The sequence below is a fragment of the Delphinus delphis genome, chromosome 1 (assembly GCF_949987515.2).
Source record: "Delphinus delphis chromosome 1, mDelDel1.2, whole genome shotgun sequence".
NCBI classification, from domain to species: Eukaryota; Metazoa; Chordata; class Mammalia; order Artiodactyla; family Delphinidae; genus Delphinus; species Delphinus delphis.
Genome location: NC_082683.1, coordinates 41,439,033 through 41,462,993, shown reverse-complemented (window position 1 = coordinate 41,462,993; position 23,961 = coordinate 41,439,033). Strand labels below are relative to the sequence as shown.

Here is a 23,961-nt window from a genome sequence, read left to right as displayed (position 1 = left end):
GACAGCAGATTTCTTCCATAGTTGGAAGAATTCCAACTGAATTAGTTTATGATATTTTTCCTAGGGTCAAAGACAGGCTTATTTCCTCATGGAGACTTACTTCATTTATGTCAGGGTCCTCTAGGACTTGCTCTTTGTAAACTCAGTTAGGGCAGTAGCTATACTGTCTTATTTGCCTTTGCACCCCCTGTTTCTGACACAGGGAGCACACAGGCCTGTCACAGAGTAGGGGTTCCCTGAATTGTGGGTGGATGGAGGATGGGTGGATGGCACACACTGTGGAGGATGTGATGATAATTATAACATGGCCTTGGTCTACAAGGCCAAGTCTGGTAGGGGAAATAAGGCAGGAGATCACCCTAGCAGGCAAGTGGCACATATCACCAAACAAGGCACGACATGAAGCATACACAGATTTGGCTGAACAAAAAGGTCTGTGTCAGGGGTGCAGATTGTAGTGGGCAATGTACCTGAAGCTAAGAAATTATAATTTTATTCTGAAGGCTGTGGGAGCTATTGGTTTTAGAACTGAGTGTTACAGTCAGTTTTTGTGATTTGCTGCAGTTATGTTGTATAAAGTGTCACAAACACTAAATTAGTAAATACTCAATCATTGCCTCAGGGGAAACATAGCGTTAAATTACTATGAGCCTCCATTTTCATCAATCAATGCATAACCTTATTTTATGTGTGTTTCTATTTAAAGATGCTTTATTTAATATATAATGTTGATTAATTAATATTGAACTCATGGCCAACAGTACTACAACTCATGCCTAAATGAAGCTTATCTAACACACACACAGTCTCCATAAGGCACATCACAGCCTTCTTACACTTAGGAACACTAGGTAGCACTTCAGCACTATGCGTAGGGGCCACTGACTGGGGATTGCACACAGTTTGCTATGACTGAATTTAGGATATGAAGTTGGGCATGGAGGAAAATGAGATTGGAGATGAAAAATACTGGAGAGTTTTCTTTGCATTAATCCAACAAATATTTGAGTACCACTTATGCATAAGACATTGGGGATACAGTAGTGAATAGGCTAAACAAAGTTTTTGCCCTCATGAAACCAATTCTAGTGGAAATTTGAACTAGTTAAGTTAAAGTAGATGTTGAGCCTTGTATTACAGATGAGGAATTTAGACTTAGAGCTGTCAAATGTCTAACAAATTGGGTAGCTAATAAGTTGCAGAGCAATAGCTCCAGCTAGGTCTTTTGATGCCACGTTTCTGTTTTTTTCTCAAACCTGTTGATTATTTTTATGAGAAAGGATTAGAGTAGTGAGAGCCTGGGAAAGGGAAACCAGATAGGACTTGAAGTAGACAAGACAACAGGCTTATGGGAGTCAGAACTGAGATGACAGCATTGGGAATGAAGAGGAGGCACAGAATCATGCAGAAGAAAGAATCAGTGAGATCTGGTGATTGTCTAGCTATGTCAGGGTGCTGGGTAGGGTAGGAAGAAGGAGTTTTCAAAGGTGCTTAGAGGTTCCCAGCCTGAATTACTAGGAACATGCTAGTTACCATGTGCAGAAATCAAAGAAGACAGATGAAGACGCAGGTTCATTTTTGGATTTCTTAAGTCTGAGGTGCCAGGAGAAAGTCTAGGTGGTGCTTTCTAAAGAGTATAAAGAGATTTAAACTGTGAGACTAGTTTAATACCAAAAAAAAAAGGCCCCTGGAAGTAACTGGAGTAGATTTGAAGGAGATGAGGGACAGAGAGACAGTACAGGGCAGTAGTTAAAAGACAGAGTTGTGGAGTCCCAGGCTGAATCTCAACTCTGCATTTCCTAGCTTTTTAATCTTGGGCAAATTACTTAGCCTCTATGTAGCTCAATTTCCTCATCTATAAGAAAAGGATAATGATAGTACCTACTTCACAGGGCTGCTGTAAAAATGAAGTGATACTTGTAAAGCACTAGTATACAGTAAAAGCTCGGTATATCTAAGCCGTCGTGATGAAGTTGATGGTAAGGAGAGGAAAGGATCTTGCTAACCCACAAAGGTATTGAGAGAACCAGTGATATTATATAAGAAAACTCATCATTGTATGCCCCTGACTAGATCAAAGGAATGCACAAAGGAGTTTTTAAAATATGTTTGAGGTGATTGCAGGCATTTCATGGAAGCTGAGTGGAATTCAGAGCCTTAATAAAATCTACCTTTGCCCCTTTTTAACTCATTTACAAAGTACTTGGAACAGTGGGGGGTTATAACAATGACTAAAGCCATTTATTTTATGCCTATTATATGCACAATCAAGTATATTAGTTTTCTGAAAGATGGATATCACCCCCATTTTACAGATGAGGACACAGAAACTTAGAGAGCTTAAATTTTCAAGGTTGCACAACAAATATCAGTACCAGTATTTGATTCCTAAAACCCAGGTTCTTTCCCTACACCATGCTGAAAATAAAATGGAGTGACTATTAGGATTGTGTATAGGTATGTTGATGTATTTAAACCTTCCAAAGTCATTTACTTTGCCCCAGAATTTAATTTTATAAGGGGCTTATAAAGCACTGTATCATTTGAAATTGCTCTATCCGAAATCAAATAAACTTTTTAAGGCTCTACATACAATCCAATCTGGCTCCATCTGGCCATAAATAAAAAATCATTAGTTCTGTGCTCAGTATTCCAGGTGCTTCTGCAGACACGTGTTGCTCGCTTAAAGTCTGTATAATAACCCCATTCTAAATACAAACAACTGCAAATGTGTATATGCACAGATTAACCTTTTCTAGACACTCCTTGTAATTTTCAAAGCCAGTGCTGGAGTTCCAGTGCAGTAGCGTGTGCGTCATGATGCCAGATCCCCCGGGCCTCACTGCAATGCCAGTTCCAGCTCCAGCTCCAGCCCCTGCCTACTTCACCCAGACCACACCCTGCTCTTCACCCAGAACCAGGACCTCAAGGACTCAGGTTTAGTGTCTTTGGCTGAATCCCAAACCTGAAGATTCTTTTGATATTTCCAAACTTATTTCACTTTCTGTCCTCTGGTTAAAACAGCCTTGCGTGAACAGGCCTTCCCCATGCACGCATTTTAGACTGTGAGAACTAGAAAAGACCCTTATTTTATAGATGAGAAAACCAAGATGCGGAGAAAGAAAGTAACTTGATCAAGGCATAGAAAAAGCAAAGACACCAAAAGCAGAAATGGTTGACCCAAGTTTACATAGTCACAGAATGAGGGTAAGATATACATTTTTTTAAACAAAAAAAAGAATTGTACACATGAAGTCTGAAGTTATTTGGGATTATGTCTAATTCATCTGAATGTTCCCAGTACAGTGCCTGGCACATAACTAAGCAACTAATACTGGTTTATTGTATATGAAAGTATGTCAGTAAAATGGTTAATTAGATTGTAGGAAACAGCTGTGCATATTAGAATGAGACAAGGAGGAAAGAGCAATATGTAGTTGACTGACACACTAGGGCAAGTTAGGTGTTTACCTTCCTTGTGCTCCCCTGCTGCCCTCTTCCATATTGTAGCCCTTTACTGTTCTGAATTGCAGTGGGCCAATTTCTTGTGCGTCCTGCTCTAGACTCTACACTCCTTGAGGGCAGAGATAGTGACATGTTCACTGTTATATCCCAGTGCCCAGCACAGTTTCTGACATTGTAGTAAACACTCAGGAAATATTTGTCTAGTAAATAAATGAGAAGAAATAAAATATTCCTACCCATTCATGCATCTACTGTTTTTGTATTTCTCATCTCACCAGGCAGAAACTCATATATAATTTATGGTATCCTGATTGTTGAGGAAGGCAACCATATATCTATATGTATATATATTCTTTTTCAGATTCTTTTCCACTATAGATTATTACAAGATATTGAATGTAATTCCCTGTGCTATACAGTAGGTCCTTCTTGTTTATCTACTTTATATATAGTAGTGTATATCTGTTAGTCCCAAACTCCTGATTTATCCTTCCTGCCCCCCTTTCCCCTTTGGTAACAATAAGATTGTTTTCTACGTCTGTGAGTCTATTTCTGTTTTGTAAATAAGTTCATTTGTATCATTTTTTTAGATTCCACAAATAAGTGATATCATATGATATGTGACTGTCTCTCTATCTTACTTCACCTAGTGTGATAATCTCTAGGTCCATCTATGTTGCTGCAAATGGCAATATTTCATTCTTTTTTATGGCTGAGTAATAGTCTGTTGTATATGTATACCACAGCTTCTTTATCCATTCATCTGTCAGTGGACACTTAAGTTGCTTCCATGTCTTGCTATTGTAAATAGTGCTGCTATATGAACATTGGGGTGCATGTATCTTTTCGAATTAGAGTCTTTGTCTTTTCCAGATATATGCTCAGGAGTGGGATTGCTGGGTCATATGGTAACTTTATTTTTAGCTTTTTAAGGAACCTCCAACAAGAGCCTACAATATGCTGCCTACAAGAGACCCACTTTAGGACAAAGGACGCACATAGGTTGAAAGTGAGGGGATGGAAAAAGATATTTCATGTGTTTCTTAACAGCCAGTTGTCAGCCTCTTATTTTCACATCTCCAGCAGGACATTCTCAGAAGAATGTAGTGGAGAGGGGACTAAGCTGGGAGCCAGGCAGCCTAGGACAGAATTTTTACTCTTCCAGCCATTTGTTGTGTGATCTCAAGGAAGGTACATACTTCTCTGGGTCCTGTTTTCCTCATCTGAAATATGAAGAGATGAAGATAAGTGCTTTCTTAATCTTCTGTCAGCTCTGATACTATGTGATTCTATAATTAAATGACCTGGATATAGATAATACCTGCTCCATTGACAACTCTCTTCTGAAAACTAAAACAAAACCATTGGCTTCCCTGTCCTACTGGCTTTATTTAAGATCACCTTCTCTCACTCCTTTTATATGAGAATGTCTCTGTCCCAGGCAGTTTATGGGGACTTAAGCTTTTATTTACTGTAGCTGGCAGCTCCTATAAGCTGGGGCTTCGATAATATTTCACATTTATTTATCTGAGCCAGAGCTTAGGATCAGGTGGCAGTTAAGTCACTTAAGGTTATTCAAATGCATTGAAAATGTTGCTTAATAATTCAGAACCAGTTTTCTCTGTTTAGAGAATTAAAGATTTTTTAAATCCTTCTAATTATCCAGTTCCGACAGCAGTTTAAATAGACAGGGAAAAATCTGTCCCTTCTGAAAGGGCAACTGATGCAAACTTATTTTCAGTCCCTATGTCTGTGCAGCAGGGCTGACCGAGGTAAGGGCCAGAGAGAGTCCAGAGCTAGAAGACTTGCCTGGGTGACGTGTTGATGGTATCACTGGCAGGCTCTGCCTGCCATAGGAGTGAGGCTACGGGAAGAGGTCTGGGGATATGGCTTCTTTTGACTTTGGGTCGGTGGAGGCTTTAGGGAGGAGTGGGGAGCCTCCACTCAGTCATTCAGTAGGTCAGTCTTTCAGCAAACATTTGTTGAATTCATACTGTTTCCAGCAGTATAGTAGGCCCTGGGGATAGATAGCCAATAAGACCTCATTTATGCCCTCGGAATTCAGTGTAACTGGAGAGACAGACTCAGACAATTGCAAAATAACATGAGAGACAGAACAGACAGATAACTCAGTATGAGACTGTAGCTGATCCTTTGGGGTAGGTCCCCAGAAATGGGTTGCCTTGCCTGGTCAAAGTATAGGAGTATTATTTTAACAAAGGACAAAGTTGGCATTGCCTGTGCCTGTTTTCCAGTTTAAACACTGACCTTGAGTCTGCCAGCAGACCTTTAAGCCACCTTGTCTGAGAAGCATAAGGGGAAGCAAAGGTATTAGTTAAGCAAATATGAATTGGCCACATGCAGGGCAGTGGAATAGGAATATGATGGAGAGACCACAGTGAACATGTACGGCCCCTTTGTCACTGGAGCCATGGCCCAGTGAATCAGAGAAGATGCTCTGTCACTTAGGCCTGGTTTGACGGGAGAAGTAGCAGTTGAGCTGAGCTTTGAAGGATGTGTAAGTTTTCAACAGGTAGAACTGGGCAGAAAGGACAGTCCAGTGGTGGAAACAACATAAGCAAAGGTTCAGAGAAGAGAAGCACAAGACATAAATGGGGAATAGCAAACTGCTCTGGTCAACTGGAGCATAAGGTCTTTGAGGGGATAGTATTTAGAGATCACAATAGTAAAGAATGTTGGGGCCAAGCCACCACCACCCTTTCAAGTTTAGGCCCAGATTTTACTTATTTGATTTTTTTTTCAAAAGAAAATAGAATAAATGTCTATTTTGTGACTTACTCCTAAAATGTTAATAAAGGCTTGCTCTGTATTTTTTGATGTTCCATGATGTACATTCTCTGGTTTGATCATTTTTTCAACAAGCACTTATGAGAGCATACAATGCACCAGATTCTTTGCTGGATGTTGGGGATACAGGAAACAGTCCTGCCTTTAAGCTATTCAGTCTTATCCAGGAGATGTTTGCATGATGACAGGCTGTGATGATGCTCATTGCAGGCCCATAAGGTGGTGCATCAGATGTCAACATCCTTGTTTAACAGACAAGGAAATTCAGAGGAGGAAAGGTGACTTTTTCATGATCACACAGTTGGTCAGAAATAGTATGCTAGGGTTAGGAGCCAGATGTGTGGTCGCTCAGAGGGTGCTTATTCCCTTCTCTCCTCCTCTACTCTGAGGCTTGACCTTCTGTGGACATCAGGACTGAACTGATAGGAAACAAGCATGAAGAAATTTCTGGCCAGGTAAAATGCATATCTCCAGCCACCCTCAAGTACCACTTTCTTAACATCTTCTCTCCTAAATACTTTTGTTTCTTATCACGGTACTTTTCCTTAAATCCACGAGTTTGGGAGCTGGTATAAGTTTGTCATAGTACAGACGTCCACTGGACCAACCTTCAAAGAAAACACCTGCTCTGTTCATGATTCCTGCCTTCCAGTTTCATAAGCTTTGGGTGGGTGAAATGTAATATCAAAATAGCTCAGAGAGAGCCTTGGTAACATTTAAGATATTGAACGTGCTGCATCTGGTAACTAGAAAATTTAATGATCTCCTGCTGTTTTGGTAATTGGATAAGTAAATACATCAGAATAAATCACACCAGCAAGTCTTTTGTATGTCGTTAGGGACTCAGCTCTTTTAACTCCTGTTCAAAGCTCCAGCTCTTGAGCGGTGTTTACGTTCAGAGTTACGCACGCACCAGCTCACATGGCCCTGCTTGAGTATTAAAATGCATTCAAAATACTTACTTTCTCCCCAGCTACTCTGCCTGAAGAGTACATCTAGTATGCCATTCCAGATCTCTCTGAAGCCAGGGAGAAAGGTTGTTTCCAGAAGTTTAAACTAAACATAATAAGGCATTTTAGCCCTTCACAATCTCTCTCCAAACTGTCTTTCTGGCCATGTCTTCCACTACAGATGTGTTATGAGCCTCGCCAGAAACACCACCCATTTACAAATTGGGGGAAGTGAGGTCAAAGCAAAAAGGAATTATCCCGTTGTAGTAAGGAATCATGTCAGAGTTTTAAGTAGGAGAGAGGCAGGCTGAGATACTTTGTTCAACTCTCTCTCGAGTAGCAGGAGAGACCCAGAGAGAAATGATGTTAGAGCTTATTGGGTGTTGAATGATGTTGTCATTACAGATGAGAAATTTGGGTCTTCTGGAGGGTGAATCACTTGCTCAGGAGTATTCATGCAGAGCCAAGATTCAAAATCCACCAGAACTTTTTCTTACTGCCTCCCTAATTAGCATTTAATCCATGTCTACTGGTGATCTGGGGCAAACAATAATCAGGGTTTCTCAGAGGCTTTTTAAGCTGAAGTAGCAGTTCTAAGCTGACCGGTTAACAGGTTTCTCTCCTTTCATTTGTCTCTTAGTGTCCTGTTCCAAACACAATGGTTAGTGTTGTGGACCAATCTTTTAACAGAGGTGTCCTCAGAGCCTTTTATACAAGAGCCCAGCTACCTTCCATGATACCAGCCTCTGAAAGTGAGGCATGTCCCCTCGATCGTTGCTTCCCAGCCTGTGTCAGATCATCACACACACTGAAAATGTTTGTGTGCGTCATTGGAGTAATCATACCAGGTTGCTCAGGGTCAGAGGCAGCTCAGCCCTGAGGATTCTGGCTGCTTTGAGGGATGAGACCAGTATCGTGGTACACCTGTAAGTGGCACACCACTAGGGCTGATCTGCACTAGATTTCTGTTGCCACACTCCAGAATCCTCACTCATGATTTGCCTATACCCTGTTTATTAAGCTTTCAGAAACAGTGAGCTTGCAAACCACTCTGCAAAGCAGGACTTCCTCTTAGTTACTTGAAATTGTGTCTTCCAGAGCCCAAGAGGGACAGGACTTCGACCTTCTTGTGTTTCTAGACTAAAGAGGCTTTCCGCCCGACCCTACCCTTCTTGGTAGAAGTCCCTCTGTTCCCTCTGGGCCTTCCCCACTAACATAGTTTAATAGTATAGTGACCAGGCTGCTCTCGCCTTATGAGATGGACTGTATTCTACCGTTGGAATATGTGTCTCTCTCAATAAACCTGCTTTCACTTTAAAAAAAAACTCGTATAGTGACCAAAACCACCATCAGGGATACCAGAGCAAGGAAAGCGTCACATTTTTTGTTTGGTGCCTAGGATCTCCCTGACAATGTGCCAAGTTTGAGGCCATTGTGACATTAGCAACACTTTAGAATTGGTATCCTCATTTAACAGCCCATCTAAAGGCACAGGCTGGGAATGAAGACTCCAGATTTGGTCCCAGATCTGCCATGAGTGCTGAGAAACATTGGGTAAGTTCTTTCCACTCACTGGGCTTTTCTTTCCCCATCTGTTACAGAGATGACCTCTAAAGACCCCTCTAGCTCTAACAATCACTAGGTCTGTGATAATTGAAGAGCTAGATGAGTGAAATTTCCCCAAATGCCTGAGGTAGTAATATACTTTGTTGTGGGGAGGTATATGCTTCAGTTACATGAAGGGATAGTCTTTCCAAGCAAGAGACTTAGAATAAATAGTCTAGTGTATGACTACAGTACTAAAAGTATCTAGTGTGGTGGTTAAGAAAACAGACTTTGGAGCCAGACCTAGTTTTAAATCCTTGCTCTGTCACTTCCTGCCTGTGCAATCTTAGGCAGGTTATATAATCTCTCTGAGCTTCTATTCCTCATTTTTAAAGTGGAGGTAATAGTACCTCCCTCATAGGGTTGTGTAGTACTTATAAAATACTTGGAACAGTTAGCACCTAGTAAGCTCCTAATAAATGTTTTGGTTTTTTAAAAAAAATTATTTATTTTTGGCTGTGTTGGGTCTTTGTTGCTGCGTGCAGTCTTTCTCTAGTTGTGGGAGCGGGGGCTACTCTTCTTTGTGGTGCTCAGGCTTCTCATTGCTGTGGCTTCTCTTGTTGTGGAGCACAGGCTCTAGGTATACGCACTTCAGTAGTTGTGGTGTGTGGGCTCAGTAGTTGTGGCTCACGGGCTCTAGAGCACAGGCTCAGTAGTTGTGGCACACAGGCTTAGTTGCTCCGTGGCATGTGGGATCTTCCCGGACCAGGGCTTGAACCCGTGTCCCCTGCATTGGCAGGCAGATTCTTAAGCACTGCACCACCAGGGAAGTCGGTTTGTTCTTTTTTAAAGTAACAATTTTTTTTTCTTTACTTTTTTGGCTGCATAGGGTCTTAGTTGCGGCACACGGGATCTTCATTGAGGCATGCGAGCTCAGTAGTTGTGGCGCACGGGCTTAGTTGCCCCGCGACGTGTGGGATCGTACTTCCCTGACCAGGGATCAAACCCACATTCCCTGCATTGGAAGGCGGATTCTTTACCACTGGACCACCAAGGAAGTCCCCCCAGTAAATGTTAACTGTTGTTATCATTATTATAATATGATAAAACAAAGAACAGATAGGGCAGCCTACGCCTTAGTTTTCTCTCCCTTTGTTCTTCCTTTAACTTTTCTTTCATTCTCCCTTCTTCCCAACTAAAAAAGTCAAGGAAAGGGATTTTCCTGGTGGCGCAGTGGTTAAGAATCCTCCTGCCAATGCAGGGGACATGGGTTCGATCCCTGGTCCGGGAAGATCCCACATGCTGCAGAGCAACTAAGCCCATGCACCACAGCTACTGAGCCTGCGAGCCACAACTACTGAAGCCCGCACGCCTAGAGCCTGAGCTCCGCAACAAGAAGCCACCTCCATGAGAAGCACCCCGCGCACCGCAAAGAAGAGTAGCCCCCGCTCGCCAGAACTAGAGAGAGCCTATGTGCAGCAATGAAGACCAAACACAGTCAATAAATAAATTAATTAAATTAATAAACTCAATTTTAAAATTAAAAAAAATTAAAAAGTCAAGGAAAGAAAATGTCGTAGAGGCATCCTGTGCTTTGCAGCCACAGAAGACCCACCCAACCTCACTTTCTAGCACCCTAGCTGTTCTACCACACTTTAATAATGGAAAGAATAGCATGTGACACTGTTTCCTGGAAACCCTCACCCCAGTGCCACTGCTTGTCTGTGATCCAATGAGGCAGATTGGTCCAGAAACTGCACCAGAAGCTGGGATGTAAATAAGCCAGAGTGTAGTCCCATAATGGGACCCTTCCAGATTGGAAGTTCTTTTTGGGGTTGCATTACACCTGAAGCAAATGTAGAGGAGAAGTTGGTAGGAGCTACAACTGGTGTTGTGGATAATGATGATGATCAATCCCTTATGTTCGCAAAAGACTTTACAGTTACCATAGCCTTTTCACACCCTGATCAGCACACGACCAGCAGGTTGGCTCTTAAGTTCTCCCTCTGATACTTTGTGGGTGTAACTGCCCTCTTTAAGGATTCCCAGCTCATCAAAAGGTGTTTAAAGAAAATGGACAATTAGCTATTAGAACCAAGTTGACAGTAACGAAAATTAGCCTATGTTCCTGTGGGGAACAGCAAATCCTGTGCCACAACAGGGACATGAGCCAGGACAGCCACAGAATGCCTGCTTTCTTTATGGCCAAGGGAAAGCCTTTTAGTCACATTAACTGTCCCCCGTTTAGAAGTAGGATCAGAGGTTAAGAGGCAGTGAAGGGCAGTGCATCAGATACAGGCTAAACGCTACAAACCTGGGTGCAAATTCCAGAATTATCTTTCCTACCTACCTACTCGGGCAAGTCCCTTAACCATTTTTGACCTCAGAAAATTCATCTATAAAATGAGAATAGGGGCTTCCCTGGTGGCGCAGTGGTTGAGAGTCCGCCTGCCGATGCAGGGGACACGGGTTCGTGCCCCGGTCTGGGAAGATCCCACATGCCGCGGAGCGGCTGGACCCGTGAGCCATGGCCGCTGAGCCTGCGTGTCCGGAGCCTGTGCTCCGCAACGGGAGAGGCCACAGCACTAAGAGGCCCGCGTACCGCCAAAAAAAAAAAAAAAAAAGAGAGAATAATAGGAGTACTTATCTCATAGCATTCTTGTGACCATTTAATTAGGTAATATATAGAACAACTAGTATAGTTCCTGGCACTTATAAAATTCCAAGCAAATGGTAACTTTTTTGGTAATGATGACATTAACAATTATTTTTTAAACTTGTAATATTTAATATGCATGTTTTATAACAAAATATGTTACTCATAGCTTACCAAAAAGATTAGTTGTTCTCCCAAGTTTAAAGTAAATGCTAATTTTGAACAAAACCAAGGGCAGATATATTCAGCTTTACTATAATACGGGAATTTACATATGCAGGCTTTGTGCTGCCTCATAGAGTAGAAGGAGCTCAGGATTTGAGTGAGGAGACCTGAGCTCCACCAATTTCTAGCTGTATGACCACGTGTGATTAATGTCCCTATTTGAGTTTTGGTGTTCTCATCTGCAGAAATGAGGATCAATTAGTCCAATCTCTTAGGATAGCTCTAAGGTTTAGATAATATATGTGAGAGTACTTTGAAAGCTTGTTAGCACTGAATAATATTTCATTGTCTGGATGTTCCAGTTTACTTATCCATTCACTTACTGCAGGACATCTTGGTCGCTTCCAAGTTTTGGCAGTTGTGAATAAAGGTGCTTATTAAACATCTGTGTGCAGGTTTTGTTGTGGACCTTAGATTTTCAGCTTCTTTGGGTGAATACCAAGGAGTGCGATTACCAAATTATGTAGTAAAATTATGGTTAATTTGGTAAGAAACCACCAAAGTGTCTTCCAAAGTGGCTATGCCATTTTGCATTCCCACTAGCTATATATGAGTGTCAGCATTTGGTGTTGTCAGTGTTCTGGATTTTGGCCATTCTAATAGGTGTGTGGTGGTATCTCATTGTTGTTTCAATTTGCATTTCCCTGATGGCATATGATGTGGAGGAGCATCTTTTCATATGTTCATTTGCCATCTGTAGATCCTCTTTAATGAGGTGTCTTTAAGGTCTTCAGCCCATTTTTTAATTGGGTTGTTCATTTTCTTATTGTTGAGTTTTAGAGTTCTTTGTGTATATATATATTTTTTTCCTTTTTTAAATATTTATTTATTTTTGGGTGTGTTGGGTCTTCGTTGCTGCGTGCAGGCTTTCTCCAGTTGTGGCGAGCAGGGGCTACTCTTCATTGCGGTGCGCAGGCTTCTCATTCTGGTAGCTTCTCTTGTTGCGGAGCATGGGCTCTAGGTATGCAGGCTTCAGTAGTTGTGGCACAAGGACTTCAGTAGTTGTGGCTCACGGGCTCTAGAGCATAGGCTCAGTAGCTGTGGCTCACGGGCTCTAAAGCGCAGGCTCAGTAGTTGTGTCGCACGGGCTTAGTTGCTCCTCAGCATGTGGGATCTTCCCAAACCAGGGATCAAACCCGTGTCTCCTGCATTGGCAGGTGAATTCTTAACCACTGAGCCACCAGGGAAGTCCCTTTGTATATTTTGGATAATAGCTCTTTATCAGGTGTGTCTTTTGCAAATATTTTCCCCCGGTCTGTGTCTTGTCTTCTCATTCTCCTGACAGTTTCTTTGGCAAAGTTTTTAATTTTAATGAAGTTTAGCTTATCAATTATTTCTTTCATGAATTGTGCCTTTGGTGTTGTATCCAAAAAGCCATCACCTTACCCAAGGTCATCTATATTTTCTCCTGTGTTATCTTCTGGGAATTTTATAGATTTGTGTTTTACATTTAAGTCTACAATCCATTTCGAGTTAATTTTTGTGAAGGCTGTAAGGTCTGCGCATCTAGATTCATTTTTTTGCATGCAGATGTTCAATTCCAAAATCAATTGTTGAACCTAGCATTTTTTCTAAATGTGAAAATATTAGATCTAGACTTTCCTTTATTCAATTTCAAAATAAAAGCTTACCTTAGCAAAATTAAATAAAATAAAAAGGATTGATAATAATACCGACCCTACAAGATTTTGATTTAATGTTTGTGTAAATATCTTATGAACTATAAAGTACTATTCATATATTGCTGCTACTGTTATTTTTAGTATTACTCAGCTCCTGCCCTCAAGTAGCTCCCAGCCTAGTAGTAGTGTTATATTTATGCTCAGGTATTTTTTTTTAAGTGAGAAGCAGAATAGTGTGACTAGAAGGAACTCCAAAACAGAAGTCAGAAACGGGTAGAATACTGAACTTATCAACTGTGTGATCAGGGCCAAGTCACTTGACCTCTCTGAGCCTCAGGTTGCCCACTTGTGAAATGAAGGGGTTGGACTATATGGGATTCAAGGAGCTTTCCCACCCTAACATTCTGGGACTCACTCAGAGTGAGTGGCCTAAGAATGAGAATCTGTCACATTGATTAACATTTTTCTCAGCAGCAATGTTATACTTTTTCAGGGAAAAAAACAAAACTGAAGCCCAGGGAAATAATAGAAGTACGATGTACATGAAAAGTTCGAACTGCTGAGAAAAGGGACCTAGAAAAGAACAACTCTCTTTGGCAAAGAACATGTCCCGTTTTTGTTAACACAGACAAGTTTCACAAAGCCAATTTACTAAAATACTTAGGTTTCCTAAGTATCATATAACGAATAAAATGTCAAGAAGGTTGACTTTCCTTTTCTAACATAGACAAAGTTAGGCCATACCTCTTATCTGAGAATGCCCCTCCTCCCCACCAGGGAGTCCCAAAGGGTGGGTTTCTCTGTTGATTTAGAAAGTCAATAATTCAGTAAAATCCCAAGTAAATGGCAGAACATAAGCTCAGATTGCGTTTCTGTATTCGTATTTTATAAACATTTCAGGATTTTTTCCTTGACCCTTGACCTTTTGCCATGCTTAAAGTGAAGATCTTATGTCGCAGAAGCTTGCTTAGAAAACAGCCTCAGGGTCATCTCATCCAACTTCTTTCTCTGTGTGGACTCTACTCTTAGCAGCACCTCTGGCAAAATAGTCCAGTAGTTAAACATGGATTCCAAAGCTAGATTGCTATGATTCACATTCTGGCTCTACACTTAACAACTTTGAGACCTTGAGCAAGTTTTTAATTTGTTCCGTGGTTCAGTTTCCTCATCTATAAAATGGGAATAATAATTATACCTACATCAGAGGATTATTATGAAAATTAAATTCTTTTATAAATGTTAAGTGCTTGGAATATGCCTGGTACAAATTAAATTCTCAATAAATGTTAGCTTTATCATCATGATCTTCCACAAATAAGCCCCTATTTGAATGCTTCTAAGGACAGCAGAGAGTGCCCTCACCTCTCCCCTCCCTACCCCTTTATTTGCCCAAGGTAGCCTGTCAACATGTAGGCCAGAAGCATTCTGGTTATCATGAGCTTTGGAATCAGATGGACTTGAGTTTTAAACCTTATTCTATCTGCAACCTTGAGCAAGATAACCCATGGTATCTTCAGCTTTAAAATGGCAATAATACATACTTCGTTCGGCTGTTTTGAGGACTAGTTAAGGTATTTTATATAAAGTACTTAGCATGGTTCCAGCTACACGGAGGCACTAAATACAACTGGCCCTTGAACAACATGGATTTGAACTATGCAGGTCCGCTTACATGTGGATTTTTTTCAGTAATAAATACTACAGTACTACACCATTCGTAGTTGGTTGAATCTTGGATGTGGAACCCCACGTACAGAGGAACCACCAATTTGGAGGAACTGCATATATGGAGGGCTGACTATAAGTTATATGTGATTTTCAATTGCTTGGAGGGGTGGTGCCCCTAACCCCCAGGTTGTTCATGGGTCAACTGTAATTGATGGTTGCTACCATGATGATGATGACGAAGAAGAACAAAAAGAAAATACAAGACAGGAGGGGAAGGAAGAAAGGTAAAAGAAAGACAAGTAGTAGCCACACCAGCAGCTGCTGCTTTGTGAAAACGTTTTTTCTGACCAGCTGAGTTCTGCTCCCCTACAATTTTACCTCACCAGTCTCAGCTCTACCCACTGGAACTGCAGTAGGTAGAGGACTGCAGGACTCGGCCTACCTGTCCTACTTGCCAGCCCTTCAAACATTCAAAGAGGACTGACACAGCCCTCTCCCTGCCCCTATAGCAGCAGTGTCCTCTCTCAGGAAGACATATCCCATTTTTCAGATGTGTCTTAGAAAACATGGTTTTTAACCATGTTTTTAACCTCCTAACAGGAGGTCCCTCCTGGCACACTCCCCATCCTTCCTGAATGGGGCCCAGAACACTGCAGGATCGTTTCACAATATGGCCACTCACAATATAGTGTCCTGCATCTCCCTAGGTTCCCTACAGTCTCTCTGTTCACTCCAGGCAGATGAGAATGGAAACAAAAATTGTCCTTGTTCACTTTAAATTTCTGTCTGAAATGACCTTCAAAGAAAAAAATTGCTTGTGATACGAGGCACCAGAGGGAGCAGCCCCAACAAAGCCATCTTTAATGTGAAGCAGCCCATTGATGGCACAGCCCCACTGAAGCTATAGAAGAGGGTCTCCAGATACTGAGACATTACCCTATTGGGGAAAAGGGAGCCCTTCTGCTAAGCAGCAAGATGGAAATAGGAGAGACAGCCTAGTGCAGGCCTGGGCTCCCGGAGACTTTGGGGAAGGAAAGAGCTCCAGCTGAAGTTAGACAGACTAGGGCCCTGCCCAAGGCAACACTCCAGCCAGTAATGGCTGCTACCAGCTGAGCACTTACTGGTTCAGTCTCTGTACCAGAGCCTTCATCAACATTATTCCATTTAACTAGCAGAACCTATAAAAGAGAAACTGATTATTCCCATCTTACAGGTGGGAAAACTGAGGCTCTCAGGTTGTATTACCTCATCAAGGTCATATAGGTAGTAAGTAACAGAGCTAGAGTTTAAATCTTAGTTGCTTCACTCTTTTTTACTATCAGTATTATACCGTATAGACAGACCCTCACTAACTATGTGGCCTTAAACAAGTGGCAACCATGCTGAGCCTCAATTTTGTCAACGTTGCATGGTTGCTTAGGGATTAAATGAAATAACATATTTAAAGTACCTGGCATGTAATAGGTGTCCAAGAAATTCTAGTTTTCTCCTTCTCAAGTCCCAGCTCTCCCACTTAAAGTGACTGGGGAAAATCACTTAACTTTTCTCAGACACAGTGAAAACTGGATGTGTTTTCTGAACATCTAACCTTGCATATTGACAACATGGCAACAAGGCTCCAACCTGCCAACATCTTTTGCTTCCTATCATATCTTTTTGCCAGTATGCACAGCTCTGGCAGTATGATTTTGGTTTCTCCCAGGAAACATCATATTTACGAACCACAAATAACAAAGTAGAAGATGCTGGAAGAGCTCTGGCATGTTAATTAAGAACAATAGCAGAAGCAGCTGGGCAGAAAATGCCAATGAGTCAGAAGCAGAGGCAGCGTAGCTCTGTTTGTTGACAGAAGCCAGCAGAGTGTTGTATGTTAATTGGCGAAGTGGGTAAACATTTGCCAACAGCTTGCCCCCGGGTCCATTGGAAAACAGACAGCAGGCTAGGCCCTCCCCACCACCTTGCCTGCCCATCTGCCCAGAGCCCAAGAGATACCAGGAGAGCAGCCTTGCTATGGGTTCCTTATAAGCACAGAGGTTTCTGGAGGCAGATGTATCTCCTTAATGACCCTCCTGGGCATACCAGGTTTCCATCTGGATACAGTCAAAGATAGTGTTCCTCCTTCAGCTCACCAGCCTGCCTGTGACACTCAGGCCCCTAGGGCATCCCCTCCCCATCCGCCTGGAGAAGACAGTGGAGCCATCTCATTAGGTGTGGCTTGAGTTGAGCAGAGGACAAGATTGTCCATCTCAGGTGCTATAGTCTCTGCCCAGGGGCCCTGAGCTCCTGTACATGTCTGACAGAGCAGACTGCCTGGCCTCCCATCATGCACACTTGGAGCTGTCCATTTATCTGTGTGTCTGTTGTCCATCCTTACAGTTGCTCACATACACGGGCGCCCTCATTGAACACCTACTCTGTGCCAGACCCTGTACTAATTATTTATTTTTTCTCACTTAATCCTCACATCAGTCCTACAAGGTTGATACCAACTCCAAAGCCACAAAGCTAATAGCCAACACAGCTGTGATTTAAACCAGAATCTTTCTGGTTCCAAAGCCCGTTGTCCTAGTATTTCTCAGCTTTTTAAAATTTGTGTTCCCTTTAGGAAATTTTTGGGTTTTTTTCTCTCACTCTCAGATTTAGAAAACCTCCACATCACATCCTTGCCCCTGACCTAGGAGGCCATAAACCTAATGTAGGGTTCCTATATGATTAACATATCCCAAATGAGCCAAGAAGATTTTGTCTAGCTTTATTCTCTCTATAGTTCATATTATAAAATAATCATTTTTCTATTTCTAAAATATAAAGTCATATTATGAACTTGACTCATTTTTTGGAACTAAATATCTTCACCACCATCAACAAGGAGACTGTGATATGCCTCCCTAGGGAGCCTCTCCTCAGCAGGGGAGATACTCATCTTTGGGCACGGCGGGATGGGCACTCTCTAGTTTACTACAGGTATGTTTAGTGGAATATCAGCCCCCAAAGCTTAGCTCTTTCCCACCAAGCAGAAAAGGCCCTCCCCGCTGTCAGGAGTTAACCAAACACAGGTCCCCAGCAATGCCAGTGAGTTGTTTGGTAACCAGTACCCTTTCCTAAGACCCTCCTGTTCTGCTGGCCAAGCTGAGCTGTACAGGAAGCAGTGGGCCTCCACCTGCCCTGAGGTCAAATGCTAGTTCTTCCACTAAACTATGAGACTTGACCTCTCTGAGCCCTGGTTTCCTCGGTTATAAAATGAGAGTAACAGGACTTGGTGGCGCAGTGGTTAAGAATCCGCCTGCCAATGCAAGGGACACGGGTTCGAGCCCTGGTCTGGGAAGACCCCACATGCCGCGGAGCAACTAAGCCCGTGTACCACAACTACTGAGCCTGCGCTCTAGAGCCTGTGAGCCACAACTACTGAGCCCGAGTGCCACAACTACTGAAGCCCGCACACCTAGAGCCTGTGCTCCACAACAAGAGAAGCCACCACAATGAGAAGCCTGCGCCCCACAACAAAGAGTAGCCCCCGCTCGCCACAACTAGAGAAAGCCGGCGTGCAGCAACGAAGACCCAACGCGGCCATAAATAAATAAATAAATAAATAATTTTAAAAGCTTATTAAAAAACAGTAAAAAGATATAAATTAAGATTTTTCTAAAGAACTGGGAGTAACAACACCTACCTCACAGGTTATTTTGAGGATCAAATGAGATAAGAGATGTGAAAATGCTCGTGCCTGTGCAAAGTAGGCTCAAAATCAATGTGCAGGATAAGATCTGAATGCCACGAGAGAAAATAGTGCTTCTTCCAGTCTTTTTGAGTATGTGTTTTCTTTCTTTTTAGGTAACCCAGCTGGACCCAAATAAATCATTATTGGAGGTAAAGTTGTTCCCTCAAGAAACCCTTTTCCTTGAAGCAAAAGAGTAAACATGGCCCAGCAGTGGAACCAGCCGTTCCTTGACAAGCCAGAGGCCTGCATCAGGAGAAGGGCACCTCGCCAAGCCACCTACACGCTCGTCTCACTCAATTCAGTGTCACACTTCTGCCTCTTGCAAGATTGCTGGAAAAAAGTAATAATAAACATAGCTACTTAACATTTCCCATCCACGAGTATATGTTCCCAACCCTCATTGTAGAGAACTATAGCTCTGCCTCTCTTACCCCCTTCACCTCGCCCTCGTTCAGTGACTAATGCGCTGCTGAAGTGTGAGTGATCATGAAGTAGGATTTTTACCTCTCCAGTGCCCATCTTCCCCACAGTGTCTGGGACAGTTCTGTCTGACGTGTGACACCAAGCTGCTCTGTATTTGATGTGTCTCATTGAGCCAGGGCTCCTACACCTCTGCCTTTTTCTTTTCATGACTGAATTTCTACTTTGTCACCTAATTTTAAGAGGCAGGGGGAAAAGGTCAAATGGGACTTCTTGGCATGGAGATTAAACATTGGTGTAGGAAAAAAAGATATCATTTTTGTTGATACTTCCTGACTTCTTTACTAAGACGTAAGGTTGTGTTTGAGGACTGCATTTGACATGTATGCAAGATATTCATTTACTGCTCCTGCCTTGGGTCCCCAGGTTCCATCCAGGAGGTATATGCTGTTCCATTACAGTGTAAGAAACTATTTAAGCTTGCAATGTGAATGTTGAGATAGTGTGAAGAGGACCAGTACCAGGACTTCAGTATCTGGCCCAGCTGCAGAAAGCTGCTGTTAGGTTTGCATTTGGGCAGTTAGAACCTCATGGATACCAGCTCCCAGGTTGCTCGTCCATCAGTGTACACTGAACACAGCTCTCTCCTGCTTTCTGCTCCCATCACGCATTTGGACCTTGTCACTTGGTGCTTTAAGCACCTTGACTGTCACCAAAATCTGATCAGCCACCCCATGGACTCAGCCCAGCTGTCATAAGGAACTGGTTCCACTATTTCATCCTTGTAATGTTTCAGTATTAGATGGTAGACTCCCATCTCAAATGAAAGGGATCTCATTCTATGGCTGAAAATTCTGACTTCATATATTTAAGAGAGCAAACTTAGGGGCTTAGCTCAGAAGACACGTGTTGCCTGAACTTGCATATAATAATTTGGGATGATTTAGTAAATGTGGATTCTTGTTAATCTATGGATTTGGGCTTCAGAGTTTAGTTCATGGAAGCACTGTTTATACCTTCACCGCCAATGAGTTCTTTTCAGTCTTGAAATGTTTCTCCGTATCTGTTTTTGTGTCCCCTGTGGTCTCTATCCTAGGGTTTGGGATCCTGATTTAACATTTTGTACTTGTCCAAAAGAGTCTGAGTGCTGGGCTTTTTCCCCCTGGCCCAAGCCAAGGGGTTCTCAGAAGACTCTAACCATGGCCTGAGATATGCCTGGTCATTTTCCATCTGCCCAGAAGTAGGCATTGGCCAGGAAAATTCCACCTTGTGTCTTTTCTCTGACACTACAACCAGGGACCTCCCCTGAACACTCTCTTCAAAGAATGTGTTTCTAACCGACTAGTGCTACATCTGCCTGGGTGCAGACCTTCTCTGGCCCCAGGGGTCTCTCCAGGGAGGCTGAAAGGAAAAGAGACCCGAAGTGGGGGAGTTCAACCTGAACACTTCCAGTCCAGCTCCACTCCCACCTTCCTAAACTAATGGCCCCACGAGACAGTCATTTCCAATGCTACAGATACACTAGGGCACCAGCTTTTCTTTTTCCAGGGAGACCGTGTTCTGTAGCTGCCGTAGAGAAGCCACAACCCCGAACTCAGGCCATACTCAGGAACAGCAGCAATGTGTGGGTGGGGATTGGAGAGACACGACTCTGAATTCACTTTCATGTTTAACCTGTTCCATCTAATTTGGGTTTGACGTCATCATATTGTTTCCCCCATCATCTTCGCTTCTGCATTCCAATAATACAGACTTTACTCTGAAACCAATTTCATAAAAGTTATTAAACGCTACTTGAATGTGCATGAAGTTTACACACCCTTTTTCAACCCTGCCTTGGAAGGTTCTTTCTCAGTCCCATGAAATCCTATCCTATGGGCCCCTTTGCTAGGAAAGGCCTCAGCTAATTATCACTGTTCACTCATACCATTCTGTTCTACTGAGCTCCAGAACAGAAGGCCAGAGCAATTTTATGCCCTTTCTTACAAATACAACATTAAAATGACTTATATAAAGTTAGGATCCAAGAAAAGCATTAAGTGCCTTTCTATCACCACAAAAATAGCAAAGTCCTTTGTAATTCTTCCTCCTACCCTTACACTTCCTTGGGCTTTATATCCCAGCCTCCAGACACAGAAATGTGTCAATCAGAATGTGTGCTCTGTGTTCTTATGCCCAGCTGTCTGGAATGAAGTTCCAGGGCTGCTGTCATCCCTGCCCCATTCCAGTTCACTCCTCTGTGTTTCTTGGATTATCACTTGTATGTTTGGAGCATCAGTTTGAAGGTTTGAGGAAGTATTGCCAATTTCCCACTGCCTCTCAGAAGGTGCCGTTTGGGGGAGTTTTCTGGTCTGCTATGTTGTCATGCTCTGGCACCACTAGTTTTATGGGACATACAGGTGTTCGTCTTTGAATTGCAAGCATCTGAATGAAGTCTGAGTTCTTTTATGGAATCTTTCCTTTTCAGTGTAGGAGAATAGGAATCAGGCTTTTATGGATTTTATTGGTGGCATTAAAAACATAAAATAAGTTTGTGGTTGCATTAAAATTGCTACTCCCAAAGTAGACATGCTGAGTTGAGTGTGCTGGTCAATGACATGGGTTTTAAAGAGGTTGCAGAGCTCTGGCAGATTTCCCCAAAAGCATGAAAGTTGTTCATTTGGTTGTGAGAAGGGGTCTTAATTGTCATAAGCAAGCATCTCTGATTGGCACACTTCCATCATTCCTCTCAGCCCCTCATCCAACCAGTCCTGGATCCCACAGGCAGATGGAACATGGAATCCTGAATTCAGTCCAGGAGTAACTCACATGGGCACTGCACTTTATAGTCCAAGTGACCCTTCCACATGCTTAGCCCATTTGATCCTTTTTAAAATTCTTGGAGGCAGATCTACACACAAACACACACACACACACACACACACACACACACACTCCAGAGACCTCAGTGTCTTTCAGTTTGAAACTTGGTTCTGCCACTTAATAGCTGTGTGACGTTAAGGTGAGTAACTTCTCTGAACCTCAGTGCCCTGATAACATTCACACAGCACTTTGCAGTTTACCACACCTTCCACACCCACATCACAGTCCACTGCAGTGAGAGAAGCAGGGCAGGCATGATCATTCCATATTTGTACATGAGGCTCAGAGGGTAGGTACTTGCCTGAAGTCACACAATGTCAGTAGAAGAATCAGAACTCAAGCCCCAGGCTCTGACTTTCAGGGCCACAACTATAAAGAACCTCTAAGTTTCATGTCCAAGAATGGATCTTAGAATCCCCTACAATTGTATACAAAAAGTTAGATGTGTACTTTTCTAGGAGGGGAGTCTGTATTTCTCAGATTCTCAGTGGGTTCAACTGACCCGCCAAACTTAACAGCCACCACTTACATTATGCAAACAACATCAGACCATTTGGGAAGTTGAATTTGTCCATTCTTCTTCTCATCAAGCCATTTTTTTTTTTTTATCTAAAAGCCACAAAGAGGGTGAGATGCAACAACTAGGCTTTCTTGCCTTGAACCTCTCTCTACATTTAGTGCTTCTCCCTTGTCTCACATAATCTGCTTTGGAAGATAACCCTTAACAAGCCCAACTGGCCATATAGCTCTTGCATTTTGAAAGTGTGCTCTGAAAGGAAACACCAAAAAAGAGACTTGCTCTCCAGTCTTCAGTCCATTAACTCTTAGCTTGCACACTGTCTATTAGTTGTGGTTCTCGGCTTTGAGAGGTGACATAATGCATGGTTAAGAGAATAGCCTCTGGGGCCTTATTGCCAGGGTTCAAGCCACTCCACCACTTACTCGTGTGCCCTTGGGAAGTCACCTCACCTTCCTGCGCCTCAGCTTTTTAGCTATAAAATGGATAATAACAGTACCTGGTTGATAAAGTTGTAAAGATTCAATGAATTAACACTTAACTGTTAGCTAACATGTAAAGCAGTTAGAACAACTACTATCTGGTCTGCAAACTCATGGGATTACAAAAGGAAAAGAGAATGGGTGATGACAGCAGTGAGAAGTGGAAGTTTATGGGGGAGGACACAGAAAACATGAAAAGCAGTTACAAGAAGTCCAGGAGCACTGCTCTAGGGCCCTTCAGGGAAGGTCAAAGAACCCTGCACAAAGTGTCACTGCATTACTGGTGTCCATAAGGATCATCCCGGGGCATCATGGGAAGGAGGAAGGGGGCGGAAGACTAACTTACTGAGCACCCAGGATAAGCCCTGTACCGTGCTTGGAGCATTACATATGTTACCTCCTGTAACCCCGCAACAGCCTGCTGGGTGGGTGATCTTGACCCCATTTTGAAGAGGCAACAGGCCCAAAGAGGTGAAGTGACTTGCCCAAGTTCACAGCTAGTAACGAACAGAGCAGAGTCTGGGACCCAGACCTTTGACTCCAAAGCTCCTGCTGTGTTTATGACGATGCAGTGCTACCTTCAAGGAAATTATGACATAACTAAGGCATTTCAAATAGTAATTACAATAACAACATCTTTTAAATGTTGGAGGATGCTAAAAGGGATAAAAAGTCAGTTTTATAGAAAACTCAGCTTTCCAAAAATGACTCATTCCCCAGTGTGTCAAGAGCCAGAATTTAAGAAATGCCTTTTATTTTTAAGTACATGCAGTGATTTAAGAAGGTTCCCATAGCTTCTGCCTCTGACATCTCCAAACCCCACTCCCTACTCCTTCATCCTTTGTCCCACTGACATTTCTTCCCTCCAGACCTTTATCATTTCTCACCTGGGTTATAAAACCACACCCTAATTGATCTCCCTTTCTCCAGTCCCTTCTCTTCTAGACCATTCTCCACTTAGCTGTCAGAAACAGCTTTCTAAAACACCTGCCTCACCATGCTACACCCCTGCTTCGATCCCCG

The 23,961-nt window shown here is 42.6% G+C and overlaps 1 protein-coding gene across 1 annotated transcript in view; it reads left to right on the top strand.

The window, feature by feature from the left end:
- The window catches only part of FAF1 (Fas associated factor 1), a 497,005-nt gene extending 475,429 nt beyond the window's left edge, over nt 1-21,576 (top strand). The window contains exon 19 of the mRNA XM_060021798.1: nt 18,771-21,576. Within this exon, the coding sequence (XP_059877781.1) occupies nt 18,771-18,854 (84 nt within the window). The 3' untranslated portion in view covers nt 18,855-21,576. The remainder of the gene's footprint in view (nt 1-18,770) is intronic.
- The last annotated feature ends 2,385 nt before the right edge of the window (nt 21,577-23,961 follow it).